This window comes from Peromyscus leucopus, chromosome 3 (genome assembly GCF_004664715.2).
Source record: "Peromyscus leucopus breed LL Stock chromosome 3, UCI_PerLeu_2.1, whole genome shotgun sequence".
In the NCBI taxonomy this organism is placed as follows: domain Eukaryota; kingdom Metazoa; phylum Chordata; class Mammalia; order Rodentia; family Cricetidae; genus Peromyscus; species Peromyscus leucopus.
The window spans coordinates 102,149,057-102,165,309 of NC_051065.1; the positions used below are offsets into that span (position 1 = coordinate 102,149,057).

The 16,253-nt window shown below is 48.7% G+C and overlaps 1 protein-coding gene across 1 annotated transcript; it reads left to right on the forward strand.

Annotated features, from left to right (window-relative positions):
* Positions 1-3,070: 3,070 nt before the first annotated feature.
* On the forward strand, positions 3,071-15,496 carry Prokr1 (prokineticin receptor 1). The gene is made up of 3 exons (XM_028855715.2): positions 3,071-3,197; positions 4,782-5,401; positions 11,908-15,496. Exons 2-3 carry the CDS (start codon positions 4,899-4,901, stop codon positions 12,602-12,604), a joined length of 1,200 nt encoding a protein of 399 aa, XP_028711548.1. The 5' UTR covers positions 3,071-3,197; positions 4,782-4,898; the 3' UTR covers positions 12,605-15,496.
* The last annotated feature ends 757 nt before the right edge of the window (positions 15,497-16,253 follow it).

A 16,253-nucleotide genomic window follows, 5' to 3' on the forward strand; every position in this document is an offset into this window, starting at 1 on the left:
GTGTTAATTCACTTGAAAGAAGAGAGCCTGAACTGAAAAGGCCACACACCAGCTGTCTAGGAAAGTGCTTTTCCAGGATTGGCAACTAATGTGCACAGAAACCATTGTAGCTGCTGTTCAGTGCAGTCACACTACCTCTGGAGCGGGCAGCAGGGCTTGGCTATGTCATCTACTTGGTGCTGGCTTTACAGGCATGCAAGGTCATGGAGGCTTCCATGAAAGCCTCAGAAACCACTGGCGCCCAGGCAAACAGGCGGCTGCATTGGATTCTCTTGAGAGGCTACTGCATGCAGCAAGTTCAAGTTTCAATAGAGACTCCAGGATGCTGGAGGCCAGGACTATGAACTACCACTGAGAAAAGCTTTGGGATGGAGTTGGAGCTGGACCAAGAGAGGCTGCATATACTACAGGTGGCAGAACTGGAGAAGTAGGGCTGCTGTTTGTCAACCTGCTTACATCTGGAATTAACTAAAAACCTAGTTTCTGGGCACACCTGTGAGGGATTTTTAGTTAACTGGGTCACTTGAGCTAAGAAGATCGGCCTTAATCCCAGATCATTTGAGGTAGGAAGACTCACCTTAAGTACAGGCCATTTGAAGTCAGAAGGCCCACCCTAAATCTGGGCCACACCTCCTTGTGGCAGCCTATATAAAGGAAAAGGAAGAAAGAGGCTTTTGCTCTTTCCTTGTTCGCCCTTGCTCTGGCTTCACCAGCATTGGAGCCTACTCCTTCAGGATTCTGGCATATACTGAAGACCAGCTGAGCCATCCAGTCTCATGGACTGAACGACTACTGGATTCTTGGACCTTCTTTTGGGAGACAGCCATTGTTGGATTAGCTGGACCACAGCCTGTAAGCCACTCTAAAAAGGTCTCCTCCCTATATGGACAGAGAGATTCATTTTATAAGTTCTAGGCCTCTAGAGCAGTTTGTTCTCAACCTGTGGGTCTGGACCGCTTTGATGAACTTCTATCTTCGAAAACATTTACTTTATGACTCATATCAGTAACAAAATTACAGCTATGTAGTAGAAACACAAATAATTTTATGATTGGACGTCACCACAACACGAGGAACTGTGTTAAAGAGTCGCAGCATCAGGAAGGTGAGAAGCGCTGCTCTAGAGAACCCTGCCTAATACAGACCTGACACCAGGAGTGGCGGGTCTTTCCACCTCAACTGATCTGGATTTAAGGTGGGTCTCCCTAGCTAAATTATCCAGTTAACTTAAAACCCCTCACAGGTGTGTCCAGAGACGTTGTTTAGTTCATTCCAGATGCAGTCGAGTTGACAACCAAGAATAGCCATCACAGCTGCCTATGCCCGTTGGTAGCCACACGGTGACATACCAGTCCCAGATGCCAGATATGGGTCTGCAAAGTTTGGTGTTTGCTCTTCCGAGTTTTATTCTTGCTTTATCCTATCTTTCTTTACTGCTATCCTGTTCTTCTCTTTGGGAATGGATATGTGTGTCCTACGCCAATGTAAATTAGAAATATACAACTTAAAAAGCAAAAACAGGAGCTCACAATAAAGGGATTGCCTGAGTCTTCGAAGAGACTTTGGACAGAATTGGCACTGTTAAAGATGATGAGGACTTCTGGAGCTGGAGTGAATGCATTGTATTTTGTGAGAGGGCCTTGAGCCTTTGAGAAGTGACGTATTCAGGTATCAAGTTGACAAGGGGCGGTCTTCTGGGAGTTACTCTTGATTATTATCCTGATAGAATTTAGAATTATCTAAGAGACAAACATGGGCGTGTCTGTGAGGGTATTTTCAGAAAGGTTTAACTGAGGAGGAAAGACCAGCCTCGAATGTGGGTATCACCATCCCATAGGCTGAGGACCCGAGCTGAAGGAAAAGGAGAAAGCTATCAGGGCATTGGCTCTCCTTCTGCTTCCCACCTGCTGGTGCAGCCCACCCAGCCGCCTTGCCCTGCCATTGCCCTGCCTTCCCTGCTGTGATGACTGTGTCCCGCCTTAGACCCCGAGCCACACTGATCCTTGCTTTGTCACACTGCTTGTATTCAGTGTTGGCTCCAGCAACGAGGAAAAGAATTAACAGAGGTGTCTTCAGTGTGCTACCCACTGCGATAAACGGTATGGAAACATCTCTTTGAGACCCTGTGTTTATTTGATTTCAAGTTAATTCCTAGGAGTGGAAACGCTGGATACTAAGGAAAGTCTGTAACTCTGTTCTGAGGAAGCACCATTTTACACCTCCACCGCCAGTGCACAGGAGGGTTGTACCTGTTACAGTTCACTCCTGTTGAAAGTTTAGTAGTATTCAAAGGCATGCACATGCTCCTTTGTTTCTCTTATATCAGTTGATGGACATTGTTTCTGCCCTTCGCTAATAGTGAATAGTGCTGCTATGGATATTGGTGTGCAGATACCCAATTTCCTGCTTTTGTTTTTACAGTCTTTTATTTTAGATAGGCTTGCTGGCTGTGTAGTGGTTCACATTTAACGTTTGGAGACCAGGTCATTCTGAACAGGCATGGGTGTGGAGGCTTCCGCCTTGCACTCACTCTCCAGAAAGCCCTTAGAGTCTATTACAGCGGGGAGGCAGCTCAGCTGAGGGCTGCAGAGGAGAGTCCAGAGGTGAGGTTTGAGCCGTCCCGGGTCCTCGGGCAGAGTAACTGGGCAAGAGATTCTCTGTCCTTTGAAGGCGCCAAGCTCCCGTGACCAGCCTGCCCACTTGGGCGGCAATGGGCCAGACAGGTGAGCCCGAGGTGCTGAGTGCTCAAGGCAGGCACAACCTGCTCTCCGTGTGCGGGGTAGTCCTAGAGTTGGCGCTCAGGCGACACACGGAGCATCCAGGGACCCCTCTGCATCCAGACACTTCAGCAGATTCAACTACAGCCGATTCAGGGGCTCATCTCGGAGGAGCTCAGGGGTCTCCAGGGTGGGGGGTAGTGAGTGAGGGGTGAGGACAGAGGGGACGGGAAGGTAAGCACGCTGCGGGGACAGCCGGTGTGGGAGGGAGATCACTGACTGTGGGCAGGAACATCGGGGCGGGGCCAGTGCGCCGTGGGCGGGGCTGGCTGGCCTCAGCTGCTGCTCTGAGAGTCCGCCGAGGTAGCAGGAACCCAGCTAGCTGCCACCCGAGCCTGAAAAGACCCTCAGAAGACAGAAGGGCTACTTTCCCTTGCTGCGGAGCTTCTGGGGAGAGACTGTCTTCGCCTTGGTTCACAGGTACCAACGGTCCCGGGGGAGCTCAGAGAACCACGCATAGGGAGTGGACGGAGCCCAGACTGCCCCCCGATTCACAGCCTTAGGTGAAGCAGGAGAGGGTCCCTCAGGACTGAAGTCCCAGCAGCACAAGACAGTGGGTAGTGGGCTTCTCCACACAGTCGAGGACAGTTCCAGAAAAGACTGTGGGACAAGTCCTCTAACCATCTTAGGCGATTCTGGACCCTTTCTTTCAATTCTGACATGGAGCATGCTTGTGGGGTATCCCTCAGAAGGGATATTCCTGGGCTCGCAGCTAGGTCCACTGGCCTCTTGGCTCTGGGTTCTCCCTCTTATCTGATTGGAGCAGAGCTGGGGGCTGAGCCGGCCAAGAGAGAAGGGCAAAACCCACTGAAGAACTGTGAGATGGAGCAGGTGGGATGAGCCTCCAGGGGTCTGGAGGGACTTCAGCCGTGTCCTCTACTGGACAGCAGGATTCCTGGGGGTATCGTCTTGGGGAAAACTTACGTTCTCCCTTTTCCAGGATCTGAGGTTTGTCTATCCTCTTCCCTTCTGACATTTAGGGTGCTTTCCAGACCCCAATCCTCTCCCGGATCCAGTTCCCTGGTCTGATGTCTTCATGTCTTGGGAGGCGTGTAAGGGAAAAAGTCAGGGGGCAGAGAAGAGATTCCCTACTGACAGACCCTCTCGTCCTGCCCTGCTCTGTGGGAAGCTGATCCGGGTTCCCTCCCTTCCTTAGAGCTGGCCTAGAGGTCTGAGTACTGACTCTTGTGGTTCTGGGATGTAACACTGCCTCTCCAACAGCTCTGAGCTTTATAGACAGTATTGATCTGCCTGGGCGATGTTAAAACCCTGCGTGTTTAAGCTATTAACTGGAGGGCACGCCACTCACCCAGGGATTTTGCCCTCAGGTCTCCTTTCTAACCCTCTAGGCTAGGTGACAGCCTGTGATTGTGCCCCTGTGACCACTGCCTAGGACAAGCCTTGGCACATAATGTGCCAACCTTATAGAGTCACAGCAGACTTTGACATGGGCACAGGAATCTTGGTGAGGAGAAGAGGCTGCTGGAGGGTTCTGTGGACGGGGTTCCATGTTCAGTTCTCCGTGGAGGGTTCCATGTTCAGGGCTCTGTGGATTTTGCAGCTGTGTTTTGCAGACCCCCATGATATGTCCTTTCTTTCCAGATGTGGGAGGCAGCTGTTGTTATTGCAGAATGAGACTGTTCCACAGGGATAGAGTTCAGGCTGTCAGAGAGGGCCTGGGGTTTGGAGCAGGTCTTCTCTCAGTTCCACCTTCCCACACTCACAGCCTTGGTCTTGGAGGAAGAGCACCGTTTTTCGGTCTCCATTGGAGTGGAAATAAATGGAGTTAGAGTCTGTCTCCGCAGTCCCCCAGCCTTCCCCAGCTGAGTGGAAATGTGGTTTCCCCTCTCTTGTGTTCTCTCACTGGCCCCCTTTCTTCCATCCATTAGCTGAGTGTACGGTGAGCAGGTGGCTAATGGATCTGCATAGGTTTGGGGATGATTTTAAACTCTCCCAGGTTCACTCCAACATGTAGCCAACCGTGTGTGTGTATGTCTTTCAAAGGTTTAAAATGGAACTCAGAGACTGTGCCCCTCACATGCTGGTCAGGAAGATCTGACTCACCCAGGAAGCATCAAGAACCTTGGAGCTGCCGCTCCGGTACAGCGCCCCCTGGTGTTCATGGCAGCACCTGCCTGGATGGAGACCACCGTGGGGGCTGTGGGTGAGAATACCACGGACACTTCCACCAGCTTCCTTTCTGCACTCCATGCCCACGGAGCCCAAACTGCTTCCTCGCCGTTCACTTTCAGCTATGGCGACTATGACACACCCTTGGATGAAGAGGAGGATGTGACCAATTCTCAGACTTTCTTTGCCGCCAAGATCGTCATTGGCATGGCTTTGGTGGGTATCATGCTGGTGTGTGGCATCGGCAACTTCATCTTCATCATTACCCTGGCCCGCTACAAAAAGCTTCGCAATCTCACCAACCTGCTTATTGCCAACCTGGCCATCTCGGACTTCCTGGTGGCCATTGTGTGCTGCCCCTTTGAGATGGACTACTATGTGGTACGTCAGCTCTCCTGGGAGCACGGCCATGTCCTGTGTGCCTCGGTCAACTACCTGCGTACTGTCTCCCTCTACGTCTCCACTAATGCCCTCCTGGCCATTGCCGTTGACAGGTGAGTGACACAAAGGTGGACACAGAGAAAGGGGCTTGGCTTTGTCCCTTTCTTTCCTGTAGTTGCATGGTGATGACATGCATCTGTAGTCCCCATAGATGGGACCCATGGGGACTCAAAAGCTCACTGACTGAACACCCAGCCTTCTCAGGGCTGGAGGTAGCTGAGGCCTGAGTTGGACAACAGGAAAGTCTTTGATCATGGTCTGTGGATGTTCTCCTAGATAGGCCTGATCACAGCTTAGACAGGTAGGAGGAAGTGTGGAGGGGTGGGGCTAAGTTATAAGGAATTACTTCTTGCGTGAACATCTGGAGGGAATTCCCCATCTCATCTAGACATCCTCTCTTAAGCTGTGACATCCCAGCACTAACTGATTTTTAAATAAGATTGGGGGAGTTGTTTTGCATAAAAAAGTTGGAGGGTCAGAAAGAGAGCATGTGGTTGCTTACTTTTGTTAGTGTTGTCTGAATCCCGCCTCACTTCACACCCATCATGCGACAGTACAAGACCTTCTCTAGAGATGGGGAGTGAGGGGCAGTGGGAGCAGCCTCTGCGTGTCTTTCTTATTCTTAGATGTTTCACTTGGTAGGAACTTGTGCTAATGAGCCAGGATCACCGTGATCAGGGAGTCTTTGCAAGCTTCTTGGTGCATTTGACTCTAAGTACAAAGTACCTTGCTATGGTCTATGGACAGCTGCCCTGAGGGGCTAAGCAGGCTTCCATGTACCTTGAGACAGCTTGCCATCCTCTTCATCCAGAGAGCCCAAAGCACAGGCTCTCCTTGTTCCAAGGCCCCAGGGCTCTGGGGTGTTTGACCTGGGCTCAAAGTCAGAGCAAAGGAGCAAGTTTTCTGGCAGTACAACTCGGGGTGGGAAGGCCCATGACAGGTCAGTTTCTAAGGAAAGGGACACCAAAGAGCCTGGCTTTAAGACCACTGAGGGGTAGAGCTCCTGCCTCCTTTCCCCAGAGGATGTCAGAGAGTCAGCAGCTGGTGGGCCCCTGGTCTGTCCCCGTAACAGGGATGTTGAGGTCCTCAATATAAGTCACCAACCTTAGGGAAGTTGCCCACTTACTTAAGCAAGGAATCCAAAGCAACCTAGCAGAGGATAGTGTCAGCCATGCTCTCTGCTTCCCACGTGACTTTCAGGGCTGCCCAGGGCAGGCTCCTGCAGCTTGCCTCTGGCATTCCTTGAAAATGGAAATGCTGCCTTGTCTCTTAGCACAGGAACAGGACAAAACATACGGGGTCATTTCCTGGACTTTCACATTAGTGACACAGCTTTACCCAGAAGCCCTCACAGGTACTAGAAGCGGGACAGGTGGGAGCCTGCTGTGAGAGTCCTGCTTCTCTGTGAGATCCATTCACCACGGAGAGGGCTAACAACCGTGGGGGAAAGAAGCCGGATAAACTGAGGAGTACTGAGGAGCTATTAACAGGCATATGGATGAACCATGACACAGGACCAATGTCCTCAAGGCAGCTCAAGCACATATCCCATTGTCACACCCAACTCTGATGCTTTGAAACACGGTATATATCTCTCTGCACAGCGCAAACTAGACACGCTAAGAAAGATGAATCAGGTCCTGCTCTGCTCTGGGGAGAGCTGTTGGTGCTTGGAATGGCCATCTGACTGGAAATTTGCACGCAGCTGTGGGGGAAAACCCTAGGTGCTGGCCTTCCTTAGTTTTAGGTGACTTTAGGTGACTCACTACCCCAGCACCTTTAGTTTTTCTTGTTTAAACTGATATTTGTAATCTTTGCCCCAGATGGTTTTTATTTTACTATGTTGTTGTCATCTAATTTCAGTTTTGTGGTTCAGTAGTCATTAATTTTTTTTTCCTGTGAGCTATTCAAAACATAGTGATTTTTCAGGTTTGATTTTCTTAGCTTTTAACCTCTGTATAACAAATAGACACCTTGTTGTTAGAATGTCTTTATTTTGTTATGATATTTCTGCAGGAATAGTTAGTGTGTGCTTGATTTGAACCTGCTGGTGCCCTCCACTCACTGTGGGGCTTTCCCCTGCTTACTGGTTATCTGCCTTCTTCCTGCCTCAGGCTTTGAGGACAGTAAGAGAATCTCATGTACTCGGTTGCTTTGAAAATTGAATGCAATCATATCTGCAATACAAGGTATTTTCTTTTTCTGTCTTGGTATTTTTGAGACTGGGTCTCACTGTAAATCTCAGGATGGCTTTGAACTCAAAATTCTTTCTGCCTCATGCATCAGAATGCTTGGATTACAGGCATGCACTGCTATGCTTGGACAGAATAATGTGAAGTCAGATCCACCACCGAATAAGGAGCAGATAGCATGGTTCTTAAGTGAATATTAAAAAGACCACATGACAAAAAAAACGGAATAAGCTGGAGGGTTTCCAGTGGGCTAAGGGTTGTTTTTATGATGTACAAATCACAATCTAAGGCTAGGAACTGGGCTCTCAAGCATGCCCTCACAGAACAGTTTATCTGCTAGCAGCACGGATTTAGTGTTTCTCTTCTTGCTTTCACTGTCCTTCTAGGCATCAAGGCTGGAAAGTTCCTCTCATCCTGGCCAGTCTCTGTTCTAGAGCATTTGATCAGTTGTCCTGGTCACACTTGCTCCTACAAAGGCTCACTTGGCTGGATGGTCTTCGTCTTCCTCTGCTATTGATCTTCTGCTTGTAGTGTCTCTTGGTTCTGCCCAGCTGCCCCCTGCCAGACCCATCCTAGCTTTTATTCACTCATGTATACATGCACTCTTTCAAAGTGAGTGTCTCTGTAGAATGACTGCTCAGTGTTGGATACTATTCCAAAGGCTGGGGATATGGTGGTAAACAGAGTCAAGTATCTCACCCGTGATGAAGCCAAAGGGATGAAGAGAGCTCTCTGTCAGGCAAAGAACTGTGGGAGGTGAGTTCAGAAGTGAGAAACAAACAAAAAGCCCAAACTGAAACAACAACAACAAATAACGGAGAAACACACCAGCAGAAACATCAAGAATGATGGAGATGGAGAGATAGTGTAGAGTCAGGAGGGGTGTCTCTGAGAAGACATTCGGACGACCCAGGAGTGACCGGAAGGTTCACTTTGTGAGGGTTGAGAGAAAGTGTCTCGGATAACAGGATTTGTAAGCACAAAAGCCTGGAGGCAGGAACAGACTCCCTGGTTCCAGGAACAGAGAGAAGGCTTTGTGACTTAAGGGGGGTGAGCGAGGCTGTAGCTCACAGAATCTTCTTGAATATAACTGGTTTCTTGCTGAAATAACTGATACATATTCCAAACCTTGCAAGCTGTGGACTGGAATGAAATGTCCTGTCAAAAGCAACATGTCTCGCTGAGTCACACCTTTCTGCAAAGTTCAGCCCCAACTCTCTTACTGCATTTCCAGCATTTTATTGCGTAGCCCCACACTGCATCTCAGTCTCAGGCTAAGTAAACACATCTTTGTCCCTTTCCCCCAAAGGTCTTTTCAGCAATGAAAGTTTTTGTTCACAAAGTACCAAACCATGGACAGGGTAAAGTTCTATCAAAGTTATTAAAACTAGCCCCAAACTCACAGACGGCAAACATGAGCAAAGGGGTAGCCAAAGATCATTCAAGGCAAGGAACTAAGACCGGCAAAGCCGTTAGATAATAAGCCAAGGTTATGTTTACAGTGAAGTTTGGAGAAGGGCGGTGTGCAGTGGACGAAAGAGGTGGTGCAGAGGAGGTAGACTTTACCGTGGTCATCAACAAATGATCACCAAAAAGTCTTCTAAGAGGCCAGAGCAGTGTTTGAGGAAGCCAGGAGGTGGGATCCCTCCAGAGACAGCGGAGTCTAGGGGAAGCATGTGAACCAGGGACTGACTCTTCAGAATAGTGATCACAAAGGATGGGGTCATGTTTCAGAAGACATGAAACTCCACCAGACGATGACAAGCTCAAGGAAGGGGTTGGCAAGATCCTGCAAGAAGTCCCCACCCCCACCCCAGCCCTTGGGCAGGGCCTCTGGGCCTCCTCTTTGATGTGGAAACAACCGCACTGTTTGAGGTGTCTGCAACATTCTGGTCTGCTGCTTAGGAAATGCCGGGAGCCTCCTCTTCCCCCGGCCTGCTGTGCTGAGGAAACCAGGCAGGGTGTGTGTCCACTGGTGTTGAGACTTGTTGTCCAGGCTCTGAAAACACACACGCCCCTGACGAGTTCATCACTCGGGGTCTGTTACCATGTCATGGCCAGCCTGGTAGATTCTTCAATGGCCATTGTCATGTCAGACCTTGGATGGGGACAGGCATGGAGTTCCCAACTGAAACACCCAGTCCACGGTTATCATACCACCACTGCACCCCGGTAAGCCTTTATTTGTTGTTCTCTAGGAACTGTTGGCTCTGGGTGGATCCAAACCTTAGGCCCTGCAGCGGCGGACACAGCGCAAGTAAAGCCATGCTCGCTCGTAGAGAGAGCAGAGGAACTGCCAATAGTCTGACTGCCCCGAGGGATGGTGTAGGTAGAAAACGATTCTGTGGTAGAGAGGAAAGAGATGGGTTGCTAAGATCTGGTGAAGGTCAGGGAGAAGGGAGCATGCCCCATCCTGCTGGGAAGGGAGGAAGCAGATGGCATGGTAGAGAGAACATGGGGTTTCTGCAACGATGTGGGTCAACAAGCTGTACAGCTTTCGATAAATCGTTCCACTTCTTCATGCTTCCAGTGATGGCCTCGCCATCAAATGGGCATCTTTGCTCTTTTATACCTTTGGTAGGGTTGAGATTACCTAAATGAAAGTATGGGCTTGCTATTGTAAGCTTCATACTAATTTGGAGTTCCAGAGCCAAGGCCGATGGAACTCTCCAGAACAGTGTTCTGCTCTTTGCCTGTTGGCTCGTGTATCAGTGGCAATAGCGTTAACTGGGTGGGGTCATTGCCTGGGTGAGGATTGACTGTGTAATATGGTTAACACAATTTGAGCATTGGTACTCATCACTCTACTGGTTGTAGATGTGATGTGACCAGCGGCTTCAAGCCCCTACCATGACTTCCCTGCCATGATGGATGGACTGTAGCCCCCAACTGTGAGGCAGAATGAGCCCTGCTTCCTTTCTTAAGATGTTTTTGTCAGAGTATTTTAATCACAACTTAGTAACGAAGAGATGGCACGGTGTGTGTGTGTGTGTGTGTGTGTGTGTGTTGATGTGATGTGAACGCAGGGCCTCTGCATATGAGACGAGACAAATACTCTACCACTGAGCCACACTCCAGCCAGCATGATGGCTGCTACGAAGGGTCCATGTATGCACAATGCCAACAGTGCACATAATCCTGTTCCAGTTTTCCAGCACTAAGAAGTTGCCTGGAGTTCCAGGGATGCGTGCTGGTGGCCTGCAGCAGCTATCTGGGGTGTCCAGAGGGTCAACATGCCCTATCTGGCTTCTTCAGACTCCTGAGAGCTGGGAGAACACAGGGTCTCACTCCAGGTTCCTCAGGTTCACCCAGTGGGGGATGATTACTTGTGAAATTCAGTCAGAAAAACACAAGAAGGGACCTTTCTTCACATCAAAGTCCCGAGAAAGATGACCTCAAAGGGGTTGTCTACAAAGGGAACAGAATCGTCCTGGCTCTCCTTCAGGGCCCTCTCACCTTGCCATTGACTCTGCCTGGAATCAGCTATGGACACGAAAGAGTTTGTTCCTGGTGTTCGTCGGTCCTTTCCACTCCTCTTCCATCCTTCTCCCAACCCTGCGAGCTCTGCAAAGCCTTCCAGGAAGCCGGAGCTCTCCACACAAGTGTGCACTCTGGGAAGGGTGCCATCATACCACCCGGGTGACTCACAGCCTCATAAAGTGCTCTCTGCTTCCTGGACCACTGTGGTAACAGCGTAGGCTCTTTGGAGCGAACAAAAGCAGCATCTTTTACTGCCTGATGCTTTGTGGTTGAAAAAAAAAAAAGTTCTGTATACGCTAATTGATTTTCACATCAGCCCTGTGAGCTGGGGTCTAAACATTTTCTGCCAAGGGTCTTGTGTCCTATAACCTTGAGAAAGTTCCTCATCTTTCAACAGCCTGTATCTTTCCAGGTGGAAAATGAGGTAAATACACTTTTCCTCTCTGCGTGCAGAACAATGCTTTCTAAAACCTGAAATGGAAACAAAACGTTGGCCCATGCTTTGGTTGGAAAGGGTGGTTTTTCCTATCAACCAATTCAAGTTAGAGTTGTCAGGCCTACTTAACTTTGAGCCTTACAGGCCTTAGGAGGGTTGATGGACCACTGCCTGGCCAGAGACCTGTGGGAACTATAATTACTACATTTAAAAGTAATTTTCCCCAGTATATGACAGGTTTAAAACTTAGCTAGGAATAGTGTATTCATTATCACATTTAATCTTTAAACCACCCAAATACTTGGGCAGATGAGAAAGCCGAGATGAGGAGAAGTTAGAGGTGGACCTGAGGTTTGCTGCAGAGCCCTCGTCCCAAGCGTCTCCCTCAGGTAACATCCAGCATCACAGGCGGGCTCCTTCCGCGGTTGACTCCTCTTCTGTTCTTGCCCAGGTACCTGGCCATAGTGCACCCGCTGAGACCACGAATGAAGTGTCAAACAGCCGCGGGCCTCATCTTCCTGGTGTGGTCCGTGTCCATCCTCATCGCCATCCCTGCCGCCTACTTCACCACGGAGACCGTGCTGGTCATCGTGGAGAGCCAGGAGAAGATCTTCTGCGGCCAGATCTGGCCAGTGGACCAGCAGCTCTACTACAAGTCCTACTTCCTCTTCATCTTCGGCCTCGAGTTTGTGGGCCCTGTGGTCGCCATGACCCTGTGCTATGCTAGGGTGTCCCGGGAGCTCTGGTTCAAGGCGGTGCCCGGCTTCCAGACAGAGCAGATCCGCAGGAGGCTGCGCTGCCGCCGCAGGACCGTTCTGGGGCTTGTGTGCGTCCTCTCGGCCTATGTCCTATGCTGGGCGCCCTTCTACGGCTTCACTATCGTGCGCGACTTCTTCCCCTCCGTGTTTGTGAAGGAGAAGCACTACCTCACCGCCTTCTATGTAGTGGAGTGCATCGCCATGAGCAACAGCATGATCAACACGCTGTGCTTCGTGACGGTCAGGAACAACACCTGCAAGTACCTCAAGAGGATCCTGCGGCTCCAGTGGAGGGCCTCTCCCAGCGGGAGCAAAGCCAGCGCTGACCTGGACCTCAGGACCACGGGGATGCCCGCCACTGAGGAAGTGGACTGCATTAGACTGAAATAAGCAAAATGGTACCACAGCGCCTCGATGCTCACAGCACCGAAGAACTTGTTTTTCTGCAAAGGCAGAGGAAAGAGACAACCACTTAGATATACTATTCAAGGAACCTCAAAGTGTAGAATTTCTGAAATGGATGTCTGAGACACTGTCACCAGTGGTCAGCGTTCATTGAATACCTAACTTTTGCAAAGAGCAGACACCAGTGAAAATCATTTATTTGACAAATGAACTGGGGATTATAGCAAGGAAATGTGGTATCGAGTGTCTGAAGAGAGAGTTTCCGAATAGAAGGCAGAGCAGGGTAGGCAGGACTCACCCGAGCCACACGTGGTGCTAGCTCACCTCTAGCAGTACTCTTGGGTTTTCCTTCAGTCCCAGCATTAGCAAGCCTAGAGCAAGAGTACAGAAGAGGTTCCCGCTGGGAGGGACTCAAATGCATGTGTGGAGATGCCAGGACCCATGGGCAAGTTCTGACCACCACCCCCGCTAACCTCCGGCCACCTCTTAGGCCTAGAGCTCTGCATTAGACAGTGGGGGGCTTCTCTGAAGAATGGACTTGGGGAGAAGCTGCATGGACTCTGTGTGCCATTTGGCTAGGGAATTTGGAGTTCTGAGTCATATGGAGAGGGCAAGTCTGGGCTCACGAGAACATGGTTCCCTCACTTCATGGTCTACTCACTGCCTGGGAAAGTAGGAAAGACTTTTGGTAAAGAGGAAGAGTCAGCTGGGACCTCCGAAAACATTTGTGCAGGTTAAAAGATGTTGTGGTTCCATCTCTCAGCCACTGTGGCCTGGACCACTTACACTTCTCCTAGTCTTCATGCCTTTGTGCTTATGGAGCATAGAACCCTTGAAGGTAAACCTAGCACCTCACTTGCCCATTCCTGCTTGCTCTCAAACATGAGGTTTCAGCCCAAGAGCCTATTTGATGAGGTTGCCTCACTGGCATGATTGGGAGAAAGATTTCTTAGCCACTGGTGCCTGAATCTTGGCTTGGTCACGATTCTGCAGATTCAGACTTGCTGCTCCTTTAAAATGAAGGTGACCTGGGAGAAATCACCACATCTCTGCTCTTCAGTGGGAATGAAGACTTGCCTGTCAGTGGCATCCCTGGACACTCAGAAAAAGAGGGAGCTCTAGTGACCCCACAGACTTATGAAAGTCTCACACATTTGGCAACTTGCCTCCTCAATTTGGCATTTACACTTCTAGCCTGAGAAGATCTGAGGTCCAGCTTTGACTTTGTTGTCTACACAGACCTGAGATGAGCCTTCTGAAGACAAAGAAACTTTTTAGAATTGTTGTGAGATCAATCAAATAATATGTTTGAATAGAAAATAACAACTGCCACCGCTGCCACACCACCACCACCACCGCCACCACCATAGTGAACTTAGCAACCGTGGGTGCCTGGACAAAGGAAAACTTGTATATATGCACCTTACGTACAGATCCATCAGCCTCATCAACATCGCCCCTCAATGTTCTTCATGTGGATTATTTTCTTATGCTTCTCAGAGCACATTGATACAAACAGGACCACGAGCTTTCGAGGCAGATACGTAAAGGGAGTGGTACATGGTCTCCAGTCAGGAGTGGTAGATTCCAGATCAGAGCATCCTTGTTGCCAAGTAGACTACCTTCCCACATGTGCTCCCAGAATCAGATCATCCTCACATACCATCATCACACACATGTTCCCCATCAGCATGAACAATGCCTCTCAGCCTGTTTTTGTTCCAATGAGTATGCAGAGCTGTAGAGTGGCCATGCCCTTTCCTCGGATTTCATTAAAGGGCAAGGCTTTAATAAGACTGGGTGACACCCGTGTGTGTTTTCTCTCCAAATACAGGCAACTTTATTTTTGATCATAAAGTTTTTTTTAATTGTCTATTTTCCCAGAAAACACATTTCAAAGACCCATTTATTTACTTTCATTCAGTACCCGACAGATTTACCTTACTTTAAATTAGAATTCTCTCGGAGGATAAAAATTCATTAAACTAAAAACCTAAATTAAACACAGAGGAACAAAAAACCTATTTTTAATTTTAAACTTTATTACAAAAATATTGCAAAGACAGAAAGAAAAGAAAATGATATACTAAGATTAACCAGACCCAAAGACTCTTATTTTTTAGAATAAAACCACATATTACTTTATAAAATGACTAAGTTAATTTGGGGATTTAGAAATGCTTAGATGGTATAATTGACTGGGATTATGTTCACTGTTCCTACTACTAGGGCTAAACGAGAGTTGACTCTGTTAAATTGTTTTAATCCATAACATGTGAACTCTTCTGCCTTTCAGCCTAAAATGTATCAAAATTTCACTTATCTGACTGTCTGTAATACTTCCAGATCTTAGTGTTTGCTCGTGATTTTTATGGTGAATGGTTGTTATCAAATGGAATACCAGTAGACGTACACAGATGATCACCGACTGTGCCTGTCATTCCTCGCCCCCTCCCCTCCTCCCCCGAGCTCTAGTATGATGATCTTTGAGATAACATCGAGTAGATTCCATGATCATAGGAACTGTGAGAACAGTGCTGTCTCATTCTGCTTTTGCCAAGAGCTCCCCATCTCCATCAGGAGCTATGGCTGATGGATGTGCCTTCTTCCTTGAGTCTGGGCTGGTGGAGACAAAAATACTTTTCAGCATCCGAGTACTAAGATTTGATGTCTGTGGTCACATTTATGGCAACTTTAGGAGTAAACCTGTGAGCAGGCCCAGTGTGTACACCGGCAGGGAGAATGAGGGAGAGACCGAAGACTCAGTGCTGCATACAGATTCCTGGGGCTAACAGCTCAGACAACGGGTTTCTCAAAGCCAACCAACCAACCAACCAACCAACCAACCAAACCAACAAAAACCCTTACACTCAAAAAAGCGACTAGGGGTAAGCCCCAAAAGATGACACTCATGACCTATATTTCTTTTATGTTCTCTAAATACTTTCAGTGTTCAAAGAGATATGCAGATATCTCAAGCAGAAGGATATAGATGTGATTTTGCAAAAGCATACCATTTCCATAACTAAGAGAGGTAATACAACATAAAGTCTTAAATCAAAGACATTAAAACAGGTGATGTGGTAGTCACCACAGCATCCTCTCAAGCATGAAGCAAGAGCCATGCTTGTTATGGACAAAGAAGCTGGAGCACTTGGGAGAGGAACAGATTAGACATCTGACTACTGTGCTTGAAAAGCATGATCTTTTTTGTAACCTGGTTGCAGAGAAGAGTCCAATTCTCCTTCCTAGAGTGTGAGAATATCAGGTTTGAAACTGGAATTCTACAGTTGTAGAAACTGAAGGGCAGTAGGCGGGTGAGATGGGGGGGCTGGGGGTGAGGAGGATGGACATGATGGAGTTCAGTGTCGCACAGCTGGACACTATGAGAGCCAGTTAGACTCAAGATTGTTGAGCGTAGCATTCTTCTATCACAGAATTCCTTGGTGCAGGGTTCATAACATCTTAGAGAGGGGATTCTGTCCAAGAATCCTTGAGATGTCTATTCAACCTGCCTGGCCTTCTCTGGAGACCCTTAAGGAGTTTAGCAGAGACATTCCTGGCTCCTTTGCAAGCCAAGTTTCAGCTCATTTAACCCTGGACCTCACAGCCTGTCACAGCTGCTCCAAGGCTC

Excerpts from the sequence above, each read along its gene's own strand:
- Prokr1 (XM_028855715.2), top strand. The coding sequence starts at position 4,899 with ATGGCAGCACCTGCCTGGATGGAGACCACCGTGGGGGCTGTGGGTGAG. Across the intron at positions 5,402-11,907 it reads CTGGCCATTGCCGTTGACAG|GTACCTGGCCATAGTGCACC; the intron begins GTGAGTGACACA and ends GTTCTTGCCCAG.